Raw genomic sequence first — 21,675 nt, 5'->3', positions numbered from 1 at the left:
AGTGTGTGGTCACACTCATGGTGCTTTTGACTTTCATTTTCCTACTGATCACTGACACTGAACACCTTTTCATACATCTAGTCACCATTTTTATTTCTTTTGGCTTAATGTCTAAATTTAGCCCTCTACCCATTTTAGAATCAGGTTATTTGCCTTCCTTCTTTTTGAGTTGTCTTAATTCCTTTTATGCTTTGGATATTAGCTCCTTATCTGAGATGACTAATAGCCTCTCATTCTCAAGGTTTCCTTTTCATTCTGTTGTTTCTTATGCTTTTGGAGTACTTTAGTTTGATGCTTGTTTATTTTTGCCTTCGTTACTTTAACTTTTGGTGTAATATCAAAAACCCATTATTCAAACCAGTTCCAAGAATTTTTACCTCTATTTTTTATAGACTTTGTCTTATATTTTAGATTTAATATAAATTTGTATTCATAAATTTTTTCTTGACTTGTTTTTGGTTTGGGTTAGGAGTACAGTGTTATTTTTCTGCATGTGGATCCCAATACCACTTATTAAAGAGATTAGCCTTTCCTTTAAATTTAATTATTATTATGTTTTTAGAATTTCACACATGAGTACTGTTTATTATTTCCACACCTACCTTTCCAGTTCTAGCTCTTCCAGTGTCTGCCCTCCCTTTCATAGACACACACATACACACACACACACACACACACACACACACACACACACACACACCATAGAGAGGAGGGAGGGAGAGAGAGAGAGAGAGAGAGAGAGTGAGAGAGAGAGAGAGAGAGAGAGAGAAATAGAGAGAGAAATAGAGAGAGAAATAGAGAGAGAGAGAGATTCAGGGGTGTTGTTGTGATAAAATACCATGACCATTGTTTTCATTAGTGTTACCATTGCTGTGATGAAACATCATAACCAAATCAAGAGTTGGGGGAGGAAAGGATTTATTCAGATTACACTTTTATAATCACTGTTCATCATTGAAGGAAGTCAGGGCAGGAACTCAAACAGGGAAGGTACCTGGAGGCAGGAGCTGATGCAGAGGCCATGGAGGGGTGGTGCTTACTGGCTTGTTACACATGGCTAGCTCAGCCCACTTACTTATAGAACCTAGCACCACCAGTCCAGGGGTGGCACCACACACAATGGGCTGGGCCCTCCTACATCTGTCATTAATAAAAAAAATTCCCTGCAGACTTGATTACAGGCCAGTCTGGTAGAGGAATTTTCTCAACAGGAGTTCTTCCCATATAATTCTAGCTTCTGTCAAGCGTACCAGAAACCATTTAGACACACACACACACACACACACACACACACACACACAAGCCCACTTAGGATTGTTTTTATGTATTTGTATTTAGAAATGATCACTTGGGATTAGGTAATCTATCAGGGAGCCCATCCCTGGAGAAGATTGACTCTCCTCTCAACAGCCATTGATTGCCCATAGCACTTGATCTAAGGGTGGACCTTTGTTATGCCAGTTTTATTTAGGCAACCAGGTTGTTGAGATTTCATGAACACAGCTTCATATACTTGACTGTCATGTCTAGAAGACACTATCTAGTGCAAGCCATCCTGGCTATCTGGCAGTCACAATCTTTCAGCTCCCTCTTTAGTAATGCTCTCTGAGCCTTAGGTGTACAGGTTGTATTGTACCATCTGGAGTTAGACACCCTGAGCGCACTTATTCTCTGCATTATGACCAACTGTTGATCCCTTTAGTAGTGTCCATCTGCTGCAAAAAGAGGCTTCTTTGTTGAGGGGTGACAGCTACCTTATCTGTGGATATAGGATAAGTGTTCAGAATAGTCAAATATTGTATTATCTAGGAAAATGGCAGTAGTACAGTCTGGCTTCTCTAGCTATGGGTAATAGACTAGGTGCACAGTACCACACATGAGAGAGACTACCCTTTTCTTCATTGTGTATTCTTGCCCCCCCCCAGACAAAGATCCATTGACAGTAAAAATGTGGATTTATTTCTGTGTTCAATATTCTATTCCATTAGTCCATGTGTATGTTTTAATGCCTGCACCATACTATTTTGATTACCATATCTATAGCTCTGAAAAATCATTTGAAATTAGGAAGTGTAATGGATTTAGCCTTTTCTTCTTGGTGAAGCTTTTTTGGACTTTACAGGATCTTTTGTAATCACTGCCTTAGCTAGGCTTAAGCTAGGCTTTGCATAGGGCAGTTATTTCCTGACTTTGCAGCTCCAACGCTGGAAGTCCTCTGGTCCTCTATACTTGGACAGACCAGAAGGCCTTTCTCTCTCTCTTAGCACATGTATCTTTCTCAGCTTTTACTATAGATATGCTGTGAACCACATATTGATAATAGTAGCTTTTATTTTTGATTGAATTACTGCTTTTTTAATGCAGGATTTGAAAACTAGACATAATGGGTCTGGATGATGTTTTCAACTGCTGTATCATTTTCCAGAACAGGTTATAAGCACTTTATCAGCAGTGTGCCAGCATTTATGGAATAATGGCAAAAGTAAATGTTACTAATTTGTTGTAAATCACTACCTGGAATTTCCTTTGGTTTTCATTTCTCAAATGTCTATGATTATTTTGTTCCATTTGTTTTAACTCAACTTCTTGAGACATGGTCTTTCTATTATATAACCCTGATTGCCTTTGAACTCACTGTGTAGACCAGGCTGGCTGTAACTCACAGATAGCCTCCTATTTCATAGACTCTGAAATACAAAATAATTTTATTTTATATCTCTCAATGCATAGTTTCTATACGTTATATACACTTAAATTTTACCTGAAGAATATTTTATTGAATAATATGGCAATTAAGAAAAAAGAAATTACTTAGAAATCAGTGTCTTAAATATAATATTAAGCTGTTGTTTTTTTTTAAGCAGTGGGGAGAAATAATAAGAGCAATAAAGATAAGATGATTTGAAAAGTAGGCGAGATTCTCTCATACAGCTTGTCTTTTCTCACTAGGATTTCAGCTTCTGCCAGTGCTTCACATTTGATCAAGTCTTTGCTTCTCTTTGTTCAGGAAGAGAGAATGATGATGCTGAGGATGATTCAGATAACCTGAATTTCCGGAAGACATTGCCTTCATCAAGTCAGAAAAAGACACCTACAAAAAAGGTAAAACTACAAGGGAAGGGTTCTCTGCCAATTGATAGCGGTAGTTCTTAGATCACTGACTTCTTCTTACTACAATTATGTCAGATTTATAAAGATACTTCTGATATTAAAAGTGACCAAAATTGAGAAGATTGGAGGATTCTGTTTTTGCCAGTCTAAAGAAAACTACTTTCATAGTTACTCTGGAAATTTTAACTTGTTTTGATATTAATGCTCTTTTGTGATACTAACAGGTACAAAATAAAAATCTCATGAAGTATGAAGCACACTTAGATTCATTGATGATGGTTTTTGTTGATAGAAACAATATGATATACTGTCTTCAAATTATGGCAAGACAAAGTTGCAAAGAACCTAGCAAGACCAGTAATCTCAGCATTCTGCCTTTCTTGGGGAGATGCTGCCAGGGTTACAGCACAAGAAGGGAGGTACATCTTAAGCTTATAGGTGCTTTGCACTTCTTAATGCTTTGAGAAGAGTCTTATTAGAGAGCTTAGGCTGTGTCTATATAACCTTCCTCCCTCATCTGGGATCACATGTGTGTCACCGTGCTGAGCTGCATTTTCTATTTCTCTTATCCAATCAACTGGAGCTAGGGGACTTTGATGATGATGCTGTCCTCTTGTTCATCTCCTAGAAATTCCAGAAGAAACAGAAAGATCTGTACCATGAGCAAGTGCTGCTCTGTACACTTTCCTTCCACTTCCTTCACACTTCTGCTTCTCCCTAAGGCTGGCAAGAGTGCTGCTTTAAAGAATGATGGAACTTGGCTGCAGTCTGTATGTAGTCTTGTCTACCTTTCCATTATCTTTGAGGTAGACAGTCAAGGTCATCATCACATCTGGCTCGGCATCTCTAGCTTAGTGTAGTGTTTGTTAGTCCACGGAGTGATTTTTTTTTCTTTAGTAAAGATGATTTGAAAGTAACTTCACAGAATGTCACAAGGAGTCTCTCTTATTAGCATATTTAATTATACAGAGTAATGGATTTCATTCATTATGACATTTTCATGTATATATACAATGTGTTTTGATTATGTTCAGTCTCTCTGCTTTTTTCACAAGTTGGAAGCTTAGCTAGATGGGGTCTTTCTGAGGTACTCTTATTGTTTCAATGCAGATTAGGTTTCTCCTTAATGTTATGAGTCTCCTTAGAACAAGCTTTGGGTGCAACAATAAGCCTTATGGCAACTCACAGCTGTCTGCAACTCCAGTTTCTGAGTATCCAACACCCATGGCAAAACACCAATGCACATAAAGTAAAAATAAATAAACTTTAAAAATCAAAATCCCTTAAAATCCTCAGGGAAAAATGAGCCTTATTATAACCTCCTCCTCCCATGACAGGTTATCATAGTTGCTGTGAGTTTAAGAGTTCTGTGTTTGTGTCATGCCCAAGAGACAACATTTGACATTAATTACTCTATCTTCTGGCTCCTATGTTCTTTCTGTCCCATCCACAATGTTTCACCCCCCCCAAGTCTTGGAGAACATTGTGATATAAATGTGCCATTTATGGCTAAACATTCAACAGTCACTTACTCTTAGAACTTTGACCAGTTATGAGCCTCTGCTATTTTTCCTGCCCATTGCAAAAATGAAGCTTCTGTGACCAAACACAACAGTAACACTAATATATGGAACTAAATGTAATTATTGAGAAGATAATTTGATGAGCACATTGTATATACTTAAGAAAATATTTGTAGCTTCCCTACTAGTATCTATGACTTCCTCAGCCACAGGCTTTTGACTAGGTTTATGAAAATAGAGTTTGTTCCTATGGAGTAGGCCTTATCTTGTTCTAATCAGAAAGTGGTTAGCTACCCCCAGAACAGACTTGTCACTATTGTACTAGTGGGAACATCTTGACTGACAAGTCAGAAGAATAGAACACAGTGTCTGTGGCTTAGCAAGGTTGTTGATATCCCTCCCCAGCACCCTCCAATACACTCTTGTAGCACTATGAGGACTAACCAGCAGGTAGCTTCCATCTCAGTTGTAGCTTGATTTCTGCATGTCTTACAACCAGAGCATTTACTCTTTAGCAAGAGACACTGATGTCTTTTACCGAGTAGTTGTCGTGAGCAACCAACCACAGTGGCAATTGCCTGTATTGTTTTAGGGCTCTCAGAAGCTTCCTTGAACAACAACTTGTAGGGAAGTAGCCCAGCCCTGGTACTGGGATCCTCATTCAGTAATTGTAATTTCTGGGATCAGTTTTCATCATACATACAGGATTCTTCTGTTCAAATTCTTGATTTTTTAAAAAAATATTTTAAAATTTAGTTTTATATAACTTTATTTAATTACTGTGTACATTTTTATTTTAAAATAGGGTCTCTTATTGTAGCATAGGCTGACTTTGAACTAATGATTCTCCCTGCCTGCATCTCCTATGTACTTGAATCACAGGCACGTACCACAACATCCAACTTGGTTCCTTCTAAAATGGAATATATTTTATGACTCAGTTTTTATTTATCTTTTCAAATTTCATGGCATTGTTTATCTAGAAAGAGTTTCTATATTTTTCCTACTTTTAAGTAGTATCTCAAAATATTACTGGATGGCTTCTGTAATATGTCAGAGGAAATTAACTAATTTTGCCAGAATTTACTTAGCTTATATTTCATAAGACAATTTGATACTATAACTACTTGCTTTCTTTTTTAATATGATGTTGTTTGTTAGGAATTGTGTTGTTTATAGACTTGCAAATTTAATACTAGAAGGTGGTTACATTATTGTCTGTTACTCATTTCGGTTATAAAGAAACTGACACCTACAAAGGTGAAGTAATTGGGCCATGAATATATGGCTCTTCAGGAGCAGAGAAAAGACCCTGCCTCCTAATATTACTATTTCACTTTGTCCAGCAAGGATATCCTTGTTGTATACAGTAGAAAAACTTAGGCCTTTCAGAAAAAATTATCCAACCCTTTCTTTAATTTCCTATTAATTTGATTCGTTGAGCAATTGTTCAAAGACCAGGTGTCTTAATAATGTATTGTGTTTCTTCTTGTCTTGATATTGTTAGCTAATCTCATTTCATTCAAACAGAGACATGATAGAGCCTTCAGCTTGACTTTCAGCCATCTAGAATAGTTTGCTTTAAAATAAGTTTAAAAAATCTATTTTGTTTTATGCCTAAGTGTGTTTTGCCTGCATGTACATATGTAACCCATGTTCATATTTTGTATCCTTGGATGTTAGAAGAGGTGTTAGATCACATAGGATGGAACTGGAATTACAGATGTTTCTGAGCTGGCACATGGGAACTGGGAAGTGAACCTGTTTTTTTTTAAAGAACAACAGGAACAGGTGTTCTTAACCCCTAAGCCATCTCATCTGCCTCTTGAATAGTTTGCTTCTTTAAAAATGTTATTGTATGATTTTAAAGTGTGATTTGGAAAGTATTGTAATGTGATTTTTATCCTTCTAATTAAATTCAGTGTTGTCGGCCAATAAGCCAGATACAATACTGAACATTACAAGTATATGGAAGAAGAATAACAATTTCCCCTTAGGCAGTGCAAAATTTCATGGTAAAGACATATTTAGAATTACTGAATTTAGATTGTGAAAGTACTAAATTAAAGATAAATGTAATGCTAAGAATTTTATTTATCCCATGGGGGATCATGAAAGTGTGGTGTATCATTTGGGGCAGGACCTACTACCCCCCTTTCCCCCCCCCCCCCGTTTCTAGGCTGAGAGAGTATCCCTCCACAGGGAATGGGCTCCCATTCCTCCCATTCGTGCACTAGGGATAAATACTGGTTCCACTGCCAGAGGCCCCATATACTGCCCAAGCCCCCCAACTGACACCCACGTTCAGGGGGCCTGGTTTGGTCTTAGGCTGGTTTCCCAGCTGTCTGACTAGGGTCTGTGAGCTCCCACTTGCTCAGGTCAGCTGTTGGGTTTCCCTAGCATGATCTTGACCTCTTTGCTCATTCCTCCTCCCTCTCTGCAACTGGATTCCAGGAGTTTGACTCAGTGCTTAGCTGTGAATCTCTGCTTCTGCTTCCTCCAGATACTGGATGAAGGGTCTATAATTTAAGGTAGTCATCAATCTTATTTTAGGGGAAGAGAATTTACAGTAGCCTCTCCACTATTGCTTAGATTCTTAGCATCCTTGTGGATCCCTGGATTTTTCCCTAGTGCCAGATTTCTTGTTAAACTCATAATGGCTCCCTCTATTAAGGTATCTCTTTCCTTGCTGTCTTCTGTTCTTCCCCCAACTTGACCTTCCTAATCCCTCATGTTATTCTCCCCACTTACCTTCTACCCTCCCTCTTCCTCTTACCTCCCTCCCCCTCCCTGTGCTCCCAATTTACATAGGAGATCTTGTTCCTTTCCTCTTCTCAGGGGGTCCATGTATGTCTCTCTTAGGGTCCTCCTTGTTTCCTGGCTTCTCTGGGGGTGTTGATTGTAGGCTGGTAATCCTTTGCTCTATGTCTCATATCCACTTATGAGTGAGTACATACCATGTTTGTCTTTCTGTGCCTGGGTTACCTCACTCAGGATGGTTTCTTCTAGTTCTATTCATTTGCCTGTGAATTTCAAGAGTTCATTGTTTTTTCCGCTGAGTAGTGCTCCATTGTGTAAATGTACTACATTTTCTTTGTGCTGGCTTTGGCAGCACATATGCTAAGAATTTTATTTTCACAGTAAATAGAATGTCATAAGCACTTACATGAATTTCTTTTAGCCTGTAGTAATAATCAATATTTTCAAATGAAGCTAATTTCGATTAGCTTTAGGTAGCTTGAGTATTCAATGTATATTATTTGTATTTAATGAAATAAATATTAATTACAGTTACTTAAAATTAAAATATTACATATAAACAAAATTAAATCTTACATAATCAATAAATATTAATTATGTAATGATATTAATAATCTGTACTCAATTTTGGAAAATTGGAAAATATTTACTAAGTCAATGTAAATTTGAAGTGATTTTTCAGAGAGTTATATAACACTGCATGATTACAATTTTGATTCCATCATAGAAGATCTTACTACTTTTAAGACCATAGCAACTGTATTTTTTAATTGTTTTCCTAAAATTGTGCCTGTAATTTGTTTCCTTTCTTATGCCTCTAGGTTTTTGAGAAAAAAGTTAATTCAGAGACGGTGAAATCCTCTCATATGACATTCTCAAGTAAGAATTATGAGTTTCTTTTCCAGGAGCCTTCAGAAAGGTAAGAACAATCTATTTATTGAGTGACTTTTCTCGTTATTTTCTTCACAGCTGGCTCTCTAAATGGAGTTGATGATCACGAGCCCTTAATATCTGATCATTTTTCACAATGCAGTTTTTTTAACCCGATTTATCTTTCTTAGAAATTAGTTCTATTTATTATATTGTAAATGTGATATTAACAATGAAAAGAAGTTGACAAAAGATTTAGTATCTGTATTACCTCAGTAGATACAAAGCATTTGTAAATGTGTGTAGAGCTCCTGGAAGGGAGAGTGTCATTGAAGTAGCATAAAACTCAGTTCCTCTTCAGATTTGTTAAACAGTTGATCTGTTTTCAGAAAGAAAAATGTATTTTTTTAACCAATGTCACAACTAGAATGGTGAATTCTTAATACTGCAGCTGAAAAAAAAAAAAAAAAAAAAAGAAGGACCAGAAAAAAGTAAGTTTCTATTTCAAAAACAAAAAACTGAGAGTTTTTGTTTGTTTGTTTTGGTTTTTCAAGACAGAGTTTCTCTGTGTAACAGCTCTGGCTGTCCTAGAACTTGCTTTGTGGACTGGGCTGGCTTCCAATTCACAGAGATCCACCTGACTCTACCTCTCAAGTATTGGAACTAAAGGTGTGTGCTGCCATACTTGGTGATAAGAATGAGGGTTTTTATGCTTATTAAATATTCAATTTTAGGTACTACATATTAAATCAAAATCTGTTTGATTGGACTGTGTTCCCAGAGATATTTGTCAATAACATTAGCTGTACTTACCAGAATAGTATTATATGATAATGTTAATATTTTTGTATGTGTATATCTGTGTAAAACATATTCAGGAGTGCATTAAAGGAACAAAAAGTATTGGCATTTCCAAGTATTTTGAGGCCCTATTGTCTCGTGAGTTCTATACTTCAATATAAAATACCACCCTTGCCATTTGGATAATAACTTAAGTAGGCAAATATTCATAGAAAGACAAGTGGTTACATAGTGAGTATTATATGCTCACTATATATGCTATAGAAAGCTTACAGCTATTTACAGAAAGGAGTTTTTCACAAACTTGAAAAAAGGATGTGTTTAATTTTCATATGTATGTGTATGTATATGTATATCTGTGCACATGTGTGTAAGTGCCCATGGAGACCATAGGTGGAGTTAGGTGATTATGGGTACTAGGAAGTAAACTCGGGTCCTCTACAAAAGCAGTATGCACTTTTAACTTCTGAGCCATCTCTCCAGCCCCTTTTTTTGAAAAAGATATAACTATTATTGGATTTAGACTTTAAGTAAATAGAAAGCCTAGCAGATGAAAAAGGGAGTGGGAAGGAAATTTCAAGCTGAGAGATGTTTGAGAAAAGTTAGGGCTTGTGAAAATATCTTACTAATGGTGAGGAGGATGTGTCAAGATGAGATGATGTATGTGGGTTGGGATGACAGTAAGCTGGAGAGAGGAGAATTAAAACTAAAAATATAGTTCAGGCTGGAGTTAAGGAACTCAGTGTGTATGAAGCAAAGTATATATTTTATTCAGCCTACTAAAATTAAAATAAATCACAGTTAGATTTCTAGTTTCATTCCTCTTACTGTCTGCCCATCCATCCATCCTATATTTTTGCCCCCTCCTCCAGCCTTGAAAGTTACTGAAGGAAAGGTGAGGATAGCTTAGAGTGGTAGGAAATGAACATTAACAACGTGTTTACAGTGGTTCTAAAAATTGAGGAGAAAATAGTAAAAACATCAAAAGTTCCTACAGAACCAAAAAAGAGACATAGCTAAAACATAAAGTACATGTAAAAACTTGTTAGTTGAGGTTCTTTGTCCTGGCTGGCCTGATTCTGCAGCCGCCTCAACCCCAAATAAACACACTGAGTCACTATATTAATTACAAAAATGTTGGTTGATGCTAGGGCTTCTTACTGGCTAGCTCTGTCTTAATTATTAACCCACTTCTATTTATCTATGTATTTCCATGTCTTCTTATCTTACAGGAGAAGGGTCTGGACCTATTACTCCTTTGGTGGCCTACATGGCGACTGTCTCTCTGGCAGGCTCTCCTGCCTACCTTACCCAGAATTCTCCCCCTCTCCTAGTCCCACCTATCTTCCTGCCTTATTAGCCAACAATATTTTATTCATCAACCAATAAGAGAAACATATATACAGAAGGACTTCCCCCATCAAAAACCAGTAGAAATCATGATGAAAAATAAGCAGCTGAAATACTGGTTATGTGTGCAACACAGAGTAGCCTTGTAATGATAACTTTAGGAAGAATTTTCTAGACATTGAATATTAAGTCTAGACATCAAATGAGGAGGATTTGCAAAATAAGATTGCAAGTGAAAGTGCAAGAGCCACATATAAAAACCAAGGAAATTGAGTGATAAGAAGTCAGAAAGGGACCAGGAAGTCAGTACAGTAAGTTAAAAAAAAAAGTAGTAATTATTAGCTAGACAGATGAAGGAAAATTGAATATTTCAGGATATGAAAGAATATATAGTAATAAGTTGTTGAAAAACAGACAAGCAATACTTGATTAATTCTGAACAGGGAACAAGTGAGGAGTGATGAGAAAAGTTGAATCTAAGTATTTGTTTTCATATTCATGTTCTGGTTCATATTTTCTAGGAGTGGTTATTGATTTTTCAGGAAGGAAGAGAATTGGATAAGGACTATATGAGGGGAATAATTGTAGTGAGCTCTAGTGAATGGATGGTAGACATTGTCTGAGAACATAGCAATGGCTCCTAAATTGGTATTTGGAAACCCAGTTGTGCCTATACCTCTTGTTGCCTGGCTAAGAGAGAAGAGAAGAATGGTGGATTGACCAAAGGGTTTTGCAAGCCCAGCACAAGAGGACTTGAAGTTTGTGACCAGGTATTAGAAGTTTAGAATAACCCTAGAAGGGAATCAGTTACAGGTGATGAGAGTGGGAATACCAGGAACACATGGCTGATTGAAATGAAGATAGATGTCTATTGACCAATGAGGTTATTAGAGATTCTTTTCTGAATGTACACATTATTTGTTTTTCTAAATCTTGTGTATGTTTCTTTTCTAGTGAGAGTGATGAGACTATGTGGAATGTCAGTGAATTTTCATCCAGAGACATGTGGAACAGTGTGGACACAGAGCCTGCAGGGCCATCAAAGACTCTCCCCCCAGGGCTTTCTGGTATGGTATTGCACCATTGGTGGTAGTAAGTTCTCAAAGTGTATGCACAAAGATTTTTAATGAGAAATGAAGAGCTGTGGAAAATTTTTTAATGTGAAAATACTTTAAAAATAAATCACCTGCCCTTCGTGTTTATGAGAGTAATTTCTACTCTTTAATCCATTTGTATTTCAGTGTGTGTGTGTGTGTGTGTGTGTGTGTGTGTGTGTCTGTGTGTGTCTGTGTGTGTCTGTGTGTGTCTGTGTCTGTGTGTCTGTGTCTGTGTCTGTCTGTCTGTCTGTCTGTCTGTCTGTCTGTCTGTCTGTGGTGTCTGCATAATGTGGTGTGTCAGTGATACTGCAACTTCTTATAGTATCGTTGCCTAGTGTCTTTGGCAGTTCTACTGTGGGAGAAGGTTTCTTGTCCCCTCTCAGTGATAGGAGATTCATAACAGTATTGGCCCATTGTAACGTGGGCCCAGCACTGTTTCTTTCCCATCTGCTTGGAGAGCAATCTTGGTTGGGTCCTCTTTTCTACTGCAGTAGGTCTTCACTTTGCTACAATAAGATTGGCTGTAATATTCTGTCTACAATTTAAACTTTTATTTTGGGGGGAGCTAGATCCTACTCAGGCATTATGCACTTTCCACAGTGGTAGTAACTCCCCTTTCCAAGCCTGTACTACTTGGGAAATGATCTTTTCACTTCCTGCTGTGTTCCCAAGCCTTCTATTGAGAGTTGGAGATCTGTGAAGTTGATGATCTGTGAGTCCATGAGTGTGTGCAGAGTCTTGGTGCCCTTGACTTTTGAGGTTTCTGTACTGTCACACTGCCCATGTCATGTTTAGCAATACACTGCTTGTGTCTGAGTGGTTGTTTTCCAGGTGTGCAGTTGTCTGTTTCTCTCTTTTCCAATGGCCACTATAAGTGAAATAGTATTCCACATCCTGTCACTCTTGAGAGGATTCAGTCATACCTTAGACTTCCGATTTTTCAGTCGCCCTGGTTTCAGCTATCTGATAAGTTCAACAAAAGGATAATTTAGTGGCTTTAGAAACTTTCATATATTATTAGGACGTGAGTGATATTCATCATAGCTTTCTATAGTTTAGGCAAAAGTAGAACTTGTAATATAAGTATGTCTATAAGATATGAATAAATTCCTTTGTAAACATTTCTTTTTCAAAACCAATAGCTATGCACATCACAGTTTCTTTTCAGGATAGTTAATAACACTCCATTGTATGACTGTACCATAATCTATATTATTGATTTCTTGTTGGATATGTAGATGTTGTGATAAATATCCCTGGGTCTGAGTCTTTAGTAATACTCATTGATTGAATTTTCTAGCAAACAAACAAACACCCTTAGATTTACACTCCTGTGCCAACAGTACAAGTCCATAAGTAGGCTCAGAGGCTTTAAAAAAAGAGGAGTCAGAAGCCATAGAAAATCAAATGCTTACATCCTCTGTATCTGGGGCTGTTGTTTTTAGTTCTGCCAATACTCAAACATGATGACCCTTTTTGCTTTATTATGGTCTCTGAGTGACAATGCATGTTTGTGTGGCATGAAATTAATTTATTTCCACCAAGCACTGTCATGGCCTAACTATTATAGTAGGCCAATCCTCAATAAAGCAAGAGATATTCAGGAGAAGTGACTTAATTCTAGGTACTCTCCTTCTCAATTTCAGTGCAGGACTAAGATTGGACTCCTCCAAGAGCTGACTATTAGAGCCATAGTGACAACGAGTTAACCTTAGGATATTAAGAACTATATTTTAACAAGTAAAGGACCACCAATAGAAGTATGGGCTAAAGAGATTCACAGGCACATTGTAGAAGAGAAATATAAAAAAGTGTTTTCAATCCAATTGTAAATCAGGAAAATAAAAATTCAGTAACAATGAAATAATTGTAAAAAGTATATGAACAGTATAAACTGATTGGTTGTTATAAAATATATTAAGAGTTCATACTGGTAAGCATGTGTCATGATGGAAATAATGTGTACACAGGACTTTATATTCTTTTCCCAGAAGAGGAAATAATTCCATCTTCTTGGTTTTCTCTAACTTACATTCCCTTTGTAAGAGAAAGGCAATTTTTTTTTATCATTTTTTTATTTGAATTACAAACAAGATTGAGTTACATGACAATCCCAGTTCCCTTCTCCCTCAAAAGGTGATTTATTTTATCATATATTTATATTAAAGAGAGAAACTCATAGCTATTATATTCCTTTGTGCTATATCTGCTCTCACTAATGATGCTTTCTTTCTTTCAAACAAAACAAGTACCTCATTTGATGGTGGGTTTTTTTTTTGTTTTTGACCTGATAAAATGATCACAGCATTCATTCCTCAATATCTGAGCAATTAGCAGTTCTGCTTAAATTGGATCACCATGGTTTTCTATTGCCTTCAGTTGTCTTAGCAAACCTTAGAAGGCCATACTCCTTTCCCCCATTGATAGGGGTATCCCAGTTTTCCCTTGGTAATGCAATCTATCACACTGGGTAATATAATAATCCCCTTTTACCTGTTAGTGGTAATTAAGGAACACAGAGAGAGGGCCTGGTGGCATTGTCAGCTTTCAGTTCAATAATCATTATTTTCCTCAACAGACCCATTTCTCAGTCTTCTTATATCTGCATTGATTTCTTTCATCAAGTTTTGGTTGTTCTGAAATTTTATCATACAGACTATATACATTGTTTTTAGGTCTGTATGTTGAATGTTTCATGTTTTGGTGCTATTATAAATGGGACTTGTGAAAGTATTTTAACACAGAACTTTCATTGCCAGTATGTAAAAATATGACTGAATTGTAAATTGCTCTTGTGGTCTTTAATGACTTTCTTGAACTCATTAATTTACGGATATGTGTATGTGTATATACTGTGGTTTGAAAGAAAATGGCCCACAAAGGCAGTTGCACTATTAGAAGGTGTGTTGTTGGAGTGGTTATAGCCTTGTTGGAGGAAGTGTGTTACTGTGGAGGTGGGCTGATGTCTCTTATATGCTCAATCCACACCCAGTGTCTCAGACCATTTCCTGTTGTCTGCAAGTCAAGATATAGGACACTTGCCTACTTCTCCAGCACCATATCTGCCTGCATACCACCATGTCACACCATGATGATAATGGACTAAGCCTCTGAAAATATAAAGCCACCCCAATTAGATGTTTTTCTTTATAAGAGTTGCCATAGTGTCTGTTCACAGCATTAGAAACCCTAAGACATATACACATACATACTTATACATATGCACATTCATATGCACTTTGAAGCTTTTTAAAGACATGGTTTCACTATGTTGTACTGGCTGGGTTGAACTCAGAGATTTGCCTGATTCTACCTCCTGAGTGCTGAGATTAAAGCTATGCAGCCAGTCACTTTTGTGCCTGGCTGCATGTGTTTTTTTAAGATTTTATTATTTTTAAAAATTATATGTATAGGTTATAGGTATCTGTAGAGTTCATAAGAGGGCATCAGATTCTCTAGAGCTGGAGTTACAGCAGTTGTGAGTCACCTATGTGGGTGTAGGAACAGAACACAAGAGTAGTAAGTGCTCTCAACAGTTGAGCCATCGCTCTAGTCCTACCTGTATATATTTTTTAAATTTTTGATGTAAATACTATGCCTGAGGGTAGACTCAGCTTCGCTTTTCTACCTTTCCCCTTACTTGCTTGCATGTGATTTTTCTGAACTTGTTGCATGAGCTGGTGAACAATAATGAGTGAGAAGGAAGAAAGGCTGCCTTTGTTATGCGCCTCCACTTTGGGGAAGAAATAATTCCAGGGTAATGCTTAATACTTTTCTGTTAATGATATTGATGAGTTTAAAGAATTATCATATGAAGACATATCATGGTAAATATTCATGCATCAAAACATAACCTTAGAGCCAAATTATGTCACAGGTCAATTGGACTTTACCTCCATCTATAGAAAAATCTCACCCAACAGATAGGGGATGCACATTCTTCTTGGCATATGGAAATTTCTCTAAAATTGATCCCATCATAGGCCACAGAATAATCCTTAATAAATATAAAATACTTGATACAATTCCTTGCATCCTGGGAGTAAAACTGTAATCAACAGTAAGACTAATAAAAAATACACAAATATTTGTAAATTAAACAATACACCATTGAATGAATAACTAGTGAAATTTTAAAAATTCCTAGAGTCAAATGAGCTAGCTTGTTGGAGCCCATTCCCTATGGTGGGATACCATGCTCAGTCTTAATGCATGGGAGAGGGTGCTGGCCCTGACCCAACCTATTGTGCCAGACTTTGTTGACTCCTCATAGGAGCAGTTACTTGTGAGGAGGAGTGAACTGGGGGTAGGCTAGTGGGGGAGGTGAGGGGGAATGGGAGGAGGTGGGGGAAGGAGAACTGTGGTTGGAATGTAAAATGAAATCAAAAATAAAAAATAATGAAAAAAAGAAAGTGAGAACACACCTATGAGAGTCTCTGAGATATAGTTAAGGAATTTTTCCCCAACTTGATCACATTTTCCCCTCCTTCCCTCCCTTCTTTCCTTCCTACCTTCCTTGCTTCCTTCCTTCCTCCCTCCCTCCTTCTCTTCCTCCCTCAGTCCCTCTCCCCAACCTCCCCTCTCTGCTTTCCCAACCACTCCTCCTCCTTTCTCTTCAGAAAAGGATAGGCCTACCATGTATATAAACCAGCCATAGTATATCAAGTTGCTGTGGGACTAGGCACCTCTTCTCCTATTAAGGCTGGATGAGGCGACCCAGGGAAGAGGAAAGGGTCCCCAAAGCAGGTAACAGAATCAGAGACAGCCCCTGGTCCCACTGTTAGGAATCCCACAAGAAGATCAAGCTACAGACTGCAACTTATGTGCAAAGAGCCTAGATCAGTCCCATGGAAGCTCTCTGGTTGGTGGTTCAGTCTCTATGAGCCCAAGTTAGTTGATTCTGTGGGTTTTCTTGTGGTATCCTCAGGCTCTCATAATCTATTCTCCTTCTCTTCCTCAGGATTCCCCAAGGTCCACCAAATGTTTGGCTGTGGATCTCTACAAATTTTTTCACAAGTTGCAATGTGAAGCCAGGGGAAGGGATGCAGTCTGGGGTTGTTAGAAGGGCTTTATGGATAGCTATGGCTTTTTAAAAAATATTTATTTTATGTATGTGCTGTATGTGCATGTACAACTTCATGCCAGAAGAGGGCATCAGATCCCACTAGAGATGGTTGTGAGCCATCGTGAGGTTTCTGGGAATTGAACTCAGAACCTAGGGAAAAGCAGCCAGTGTTCTTAACCATCTTGAGCCATCTCCAGCTCCTAAGGCATTCTTAAGAAGAAAGTTTATAGCTGTAAGTGCTAACACACACACACACACAGACACACACAGGCACACAAGACACACACAGGCACACAAGACACACAAAGACACACACAGACACACACACACACACACAGACACACACAGGCACACAAGACACACAAAGACACACACAGACACACACACAGACACACAGACACACACACACACACACACACACACACACACACACACACACGTTATGATAAATCTTTCCACCAAAAGCCACCAAGCCCTACCGCCACGTGTGCGCTCTATGCCAGCCGCCCGCCTGAGTTAGGGCCCCAATTAATGCACAGAGAGACTTGTATTAGGTACAATGCTGCTTGGCCAATGACTAGGATTCTCATCTATTAGCTCAGTCTTAATTATCATAAATCTATATATTTTATAAGACTTATCTTATAGAGGATGCCTTCCTCTGGCACCCTCCCTTGCTGGTGGATCACATTGCACCGCTGGAACAAGAGCAGAGGAAAAAAAAGGGGAACCCTTCCTGCTTCCTTTGCTTAAATATGCATCTATGTCACTTCCTGCCTGGATCACCACTTCTCTACTACATTTCCCAGAATCCTCTTTGACTCCTAGTCCCGTCTAACTTGCTGTCTCATTGGCCAAACAAGTACTTTATTCAATAATCAGAAAGATGAGCATACACAGTACATTCCCCATCATCTCCTCTTTTCTGTCTAAATAAAAAGGATAACTTATCTTTTATAATAACTGAAGAAACTATAACCATAACTATCTGTCTTCAACTCTATCAAAGACCACAGAAGGATAATATATAAACTCTAGAATTGACAGACACATCTCAATACCTGGACAGTCACCCAAGTTCCTCTGTAACGTTACGACATCCATCTTCAGCCCCTAGGCCACAGTGTGTCTGGCACACTTCTCCATTTCAATGGGAACACTTCAGTACTGTCTTGTTTTTTAAGTTCAGCAGTCATTTTCTTGTGGGTCCTGCATGTCCAGTTTATACAGCAACAAACAGTCCAGGCAAGAGCAGTTTCTTGCCCAAATGGCTAATCTTGCCATGTTGAAAACAAACTCCATCACAAGTTTCTTCGATGCCCATCCTCCTTTCTGACGTAATTGGTGAGCCAGGAACAGTTGTATCTCTCTGCCAAGATAAACCCTAAACCATTTAAATGCCATATTTCTGTAGGTCTTTGAAAGGTTTGAAGAGTACCTAACCATCTCAAATACATCTCTATATATCTAGAAGATGTAACTAACCTAATTATAAGTTTTGACTATTATAGGTAACTATATAACCTGTATTTAATTATACATATCATTTTAAAAGATCTGTATAACACGATACCTAAATGAGAGGAGACATACATATCACAAAGTTGACCTTAAAGTTGTATCTATAAATGAAAATCCATACCAATGCAAAGTATTCATTCCTATATCCTATTTCCCCCCTTTTTTGAAGAGATTGACTATGCTCATTATTATTTACAACCAACCCCATTTAAATGAAAACAAACAATTATAAACAATATTTGGGCATTTGGGTGTTGTTCCTTCTAAACTGCTTCCTGCTGAAGCATTGGGGGCGATGTTCATATACCATAGAGATCATGATAAAGCATAGAAACATGACCAAGTCCTTGTTTTTGTAGTCTGTAAGGCTGTATCGTCTCAGCTTCAGGGGGTCTTGCTTGATCAAACCATATTAGTCTGGAAGGAATCCATAGCTTTTCATTTTCTGTGGAAACACAAGCAGAAATTCTTTTTCCAAGTAGCCTATCCTTAGACTTAAATTTTGAAGTCAAAGCATTTTTAAAATGTAATTTAGCAGCATTTATAATCAAATGTATTTTAGCAGCAGTAAGTCTTTCCTTGGCAATTAAACAATTTAAAGACAACAATATGGTATATAATATCCAGATTCTCTGTGTATTTTCCATCTTTATGTGGCTTTTTTATTACTTTATTTTTACTTTCTTTTGTTTCTTTTTTCTGAGAAAGGATTTCTCTGTGGAAATCCGCCTGCCTCTACTTCCTTCAGCAAATCCTACCAGCATGCGCCACCACAACCGACTACTCTATTTCATCCTGTTATTTTTTCTCTCACAAGCCTACATATATTTTTTAACGCAGGTTAAAAAACCTTTAGAGGTTTTTCTTTATCTGGATCTGTCTTTATCATCTTGGGAGTGCTGAGTCCAAACTCCAAGAGTGCCGGGCCGGCGCAAGCATATGGAAGCTGCTCTGATGTTTCTCAGCGGCCCTACAGGGCAGGCTGTGGCGGCAGGTTTCCCTCTTTCTCTGGGAACCTTGGGGCATGGGGTCATCCCGCTCACTGACACCATTCTTTTACGATAAATCTTTCTGCCAAAGCTGCCTGAGCCCAACCACCACGTGGGCGGTCTCCGCCAGCCACCCGAGTTCTGCATGCTGCGTAGATGGACAAAATAATACAGAGACATATTAGGTACAAAGCTGCTTGGCCAATGACTAGGAGTCCTCACCTGTCAGCTCAAATCTATATATTTTATAAGACTTATCTTATAGAGGATGCCTTCCGCTGGCACCCGCCCTTGCCAGGGGGTCACATTGCACCGCTGGAGGAGGAAGGGGAAAAGGGACACTTCCTGTTTCTCCTTGTTTAAATATGAGTCTCCTTGCTATGTCACTTCCGGCCTGGATCACCACTTCTCTACTACATTTCCCAGAATCCTCTTTGATTCCTAGTCCTGTCTAACTTGCTGTTTCATTGGCCAAACACAGCTTTATTCAACAATCAATAAGATAAACATACACAGAAGTACTTCCCCCATCACACACACACACACACACACACACACACACACACACACAAACACACACACACACACACACACACACACACACACACACGTTCATGAAATGGGTCAGTGGATATCCTAGTTTGCTTTTTAATTGTTGTGATAAACTTCATGACCAAAAGCAATATAGGAGGGAAGGGTTTAGGTTATAGTTCATAATTGAGCAAAGCTGGGAAGGAGCTCAAGGAAGGGAACCCTGAGGCAAGAACTGAAGCTGCAACCATTGAAGAATGCTGCTTCCTCAGCTGCCTCCCTTGTATAACCCAGGACTATTGCCCAGGGATGATACTGCTTACAGTGTGCCTAGGCCCTCTTCATCAAATAAAGCAAAGGGAAATACTTCAGGACATAGGTATATGCAACAAATTTCTGAATAGAACCGTAACATCCCAAGAACATGCCAAAAGCAGACAAATGCGATTACATGAAATTTAAATAAAAGTTTCTGATAACATAATAAATACAGCCTACAGAATGGCAGAAAATCTTTGCCAGCTGTACTTCAGACAAGGTGTTAATATCTGGAGTATATAAAGAACTGCAAAATATTAAACACCAGAGACACAAAGCTGCCAGTTCATAAATGGACATAGGATCTGAACAGTTTTTAAAAGAAGAAATACAAATGGCAATATTTTAAAAACTGTTTAAGGGGTGCCCAGCACCAGCTGATAGATCTGCAATGCAACCTCTGCACCAAAAGCTCAGGGAACAACATAGAAGTGGAGGCAGAAAGAATGTAACAGCTGGAGAACCAGGATGCCTGCTGCTAGATAGTTCCCCTAAACACAGCAGGGAAAATGCACCCATTTACTCTCAGCAGTGTGGTTGCTTGAACAAGACATAGTGACAATACCAGGTGATAGACCAACATAGATGAGGGAATTCCACAAGGTCTCATTTTTAAATGACAGGTTCAGGTGGTCAGTGGCTTCAGAGAGATAGACTCGGTTTTCTCCAGAGACAAGCTTCTGTGCAGGCTGCCCAATCACAAGTGGTCAGTCCTCAACACATGTATATAAGAGCAACATTGAGTGGACTCAATGGGTTGTGTGTGTGTGTGTGTGTGTGTGTGTGTGTGTGTGTGTGTGTGTGTGTGTGTGTGCGTGCACACATGAGTGCATGTATGTAAAATAATTAAGAGGTCATGAATTTTTTTGGGGGGGTGGCAGGGCATGGGAGGAGTTAGAGGGGGAGGGAGTGGTGGTAATGATATAGATCCAAAACTTATGTGTGAAGTTCTCCAAAAGCCATTTAAAACTATTAAACATCTGTAGCAATCAGAGAAATGCAAAGTAAAACAGCTTTGCATTTCTATCTCATCCCAGGGAGAATGGCCACAATCAAGTAAACAGATAATAACAAATGCTAGCAAAGTGAGGAGAGAGAACCCTTACACATGTTAGTGTGAGTGTAAGGTAGAACAGCCACTATAGAAATTATTGTGGAGGCTTCTGAAAAAGTATTAGTGTATGATCCAGTTTTTCACTTCAGTGCATATACCCAAAGTACTCTCTACATTCTGCTACAAAGGTGCTTATACATTTCTTCTCTTTTCACAATAGTAAGGAAATGGAATCTGCCTAGATTGTCATCAACAGACAGATAATGAAAATATGATGTATAAGCATAATGGAGAAAAGATAAAATTAAGAAATTTTCAAGAAAGTGGATGTATTTGGAATATTTTAGGTGAGGTAGTCTAGGCTTAGAAAGACAAACACCATTTGTTCTCTTGTTTCTAACCTCAAACTATAAAATAATACATATCCAGGTAGGAATAAATATGGGTAAAGGCCAGGAAACTAGAAAGAACTATATGTCAGGGGGAAAAGAGACTTTAAAGGGGATGGTAGTAAAAGGGTAAAGCATGGAAGGGAGAACAGGTAGATGAAGGGAGAGTTGGGAGAATATACTAAAATATGTATGAAACCCCCAAAAGGTGAGTTCATACCATGTTTGTCTTTTTGTGACTGGATTACCTCACTCAGGATAGTTTCTTCTAGTTCCATCCATTTGCATAAGAATTT

The 21,675-nt window shown here is 38.2% G+C and overlaps 1 protein-coding gene across 1 annotated transcript in view; it reads left to right on the top strand.

Annotated features, from left to right (window-relative positions):
• Window positions 1-21,675, top strand: part of Ptpn20 (protein tyrosine phosphatase non-receptor type 20) — a 60,748-nt gene that overhangs the window by 14,030 nt on the left and 25,043 nt on the right. The window contains exons 2-4 of the mRNA XM_027389318.2: window positions 2,950-3,102; window positions 8,216-8,313; window positions 11,370-11,482. Of these exons, the coding sequence (XP_027245119.1) occupies window positions 2,950-3,102; window positions 8,216-8,313; window positions 11,370-11,482 (364 nt within the window). The remainder of the gene's footprint in view (window positions 1-2,949; window positions 3,103-8,215; window positions 8,314-11,369; window positions 11,483-21,675) is intronic.

Source organism: Cricetulus griseus, assembly GCF_003668045.3.
Source record: "Cricetulus griseus strain 17A/GY chromosome 1 unlocalized genomic scaffold, alternate assembly CriGri-PICRH-1.0 chr1_1, whole genome shotgun sequence".
Lineage (NCBI taxonomy): Eukaryota > Metazoa > Chordata > Mammalia > Rodentia > Cricetidae > Cricetulus > Cricetulus griseus.
The sequence above is the reverse complement of the archived record's forward strand: the minus strand, read 5'-3'. Positions and strand labels throughout refer to the sequence as shown.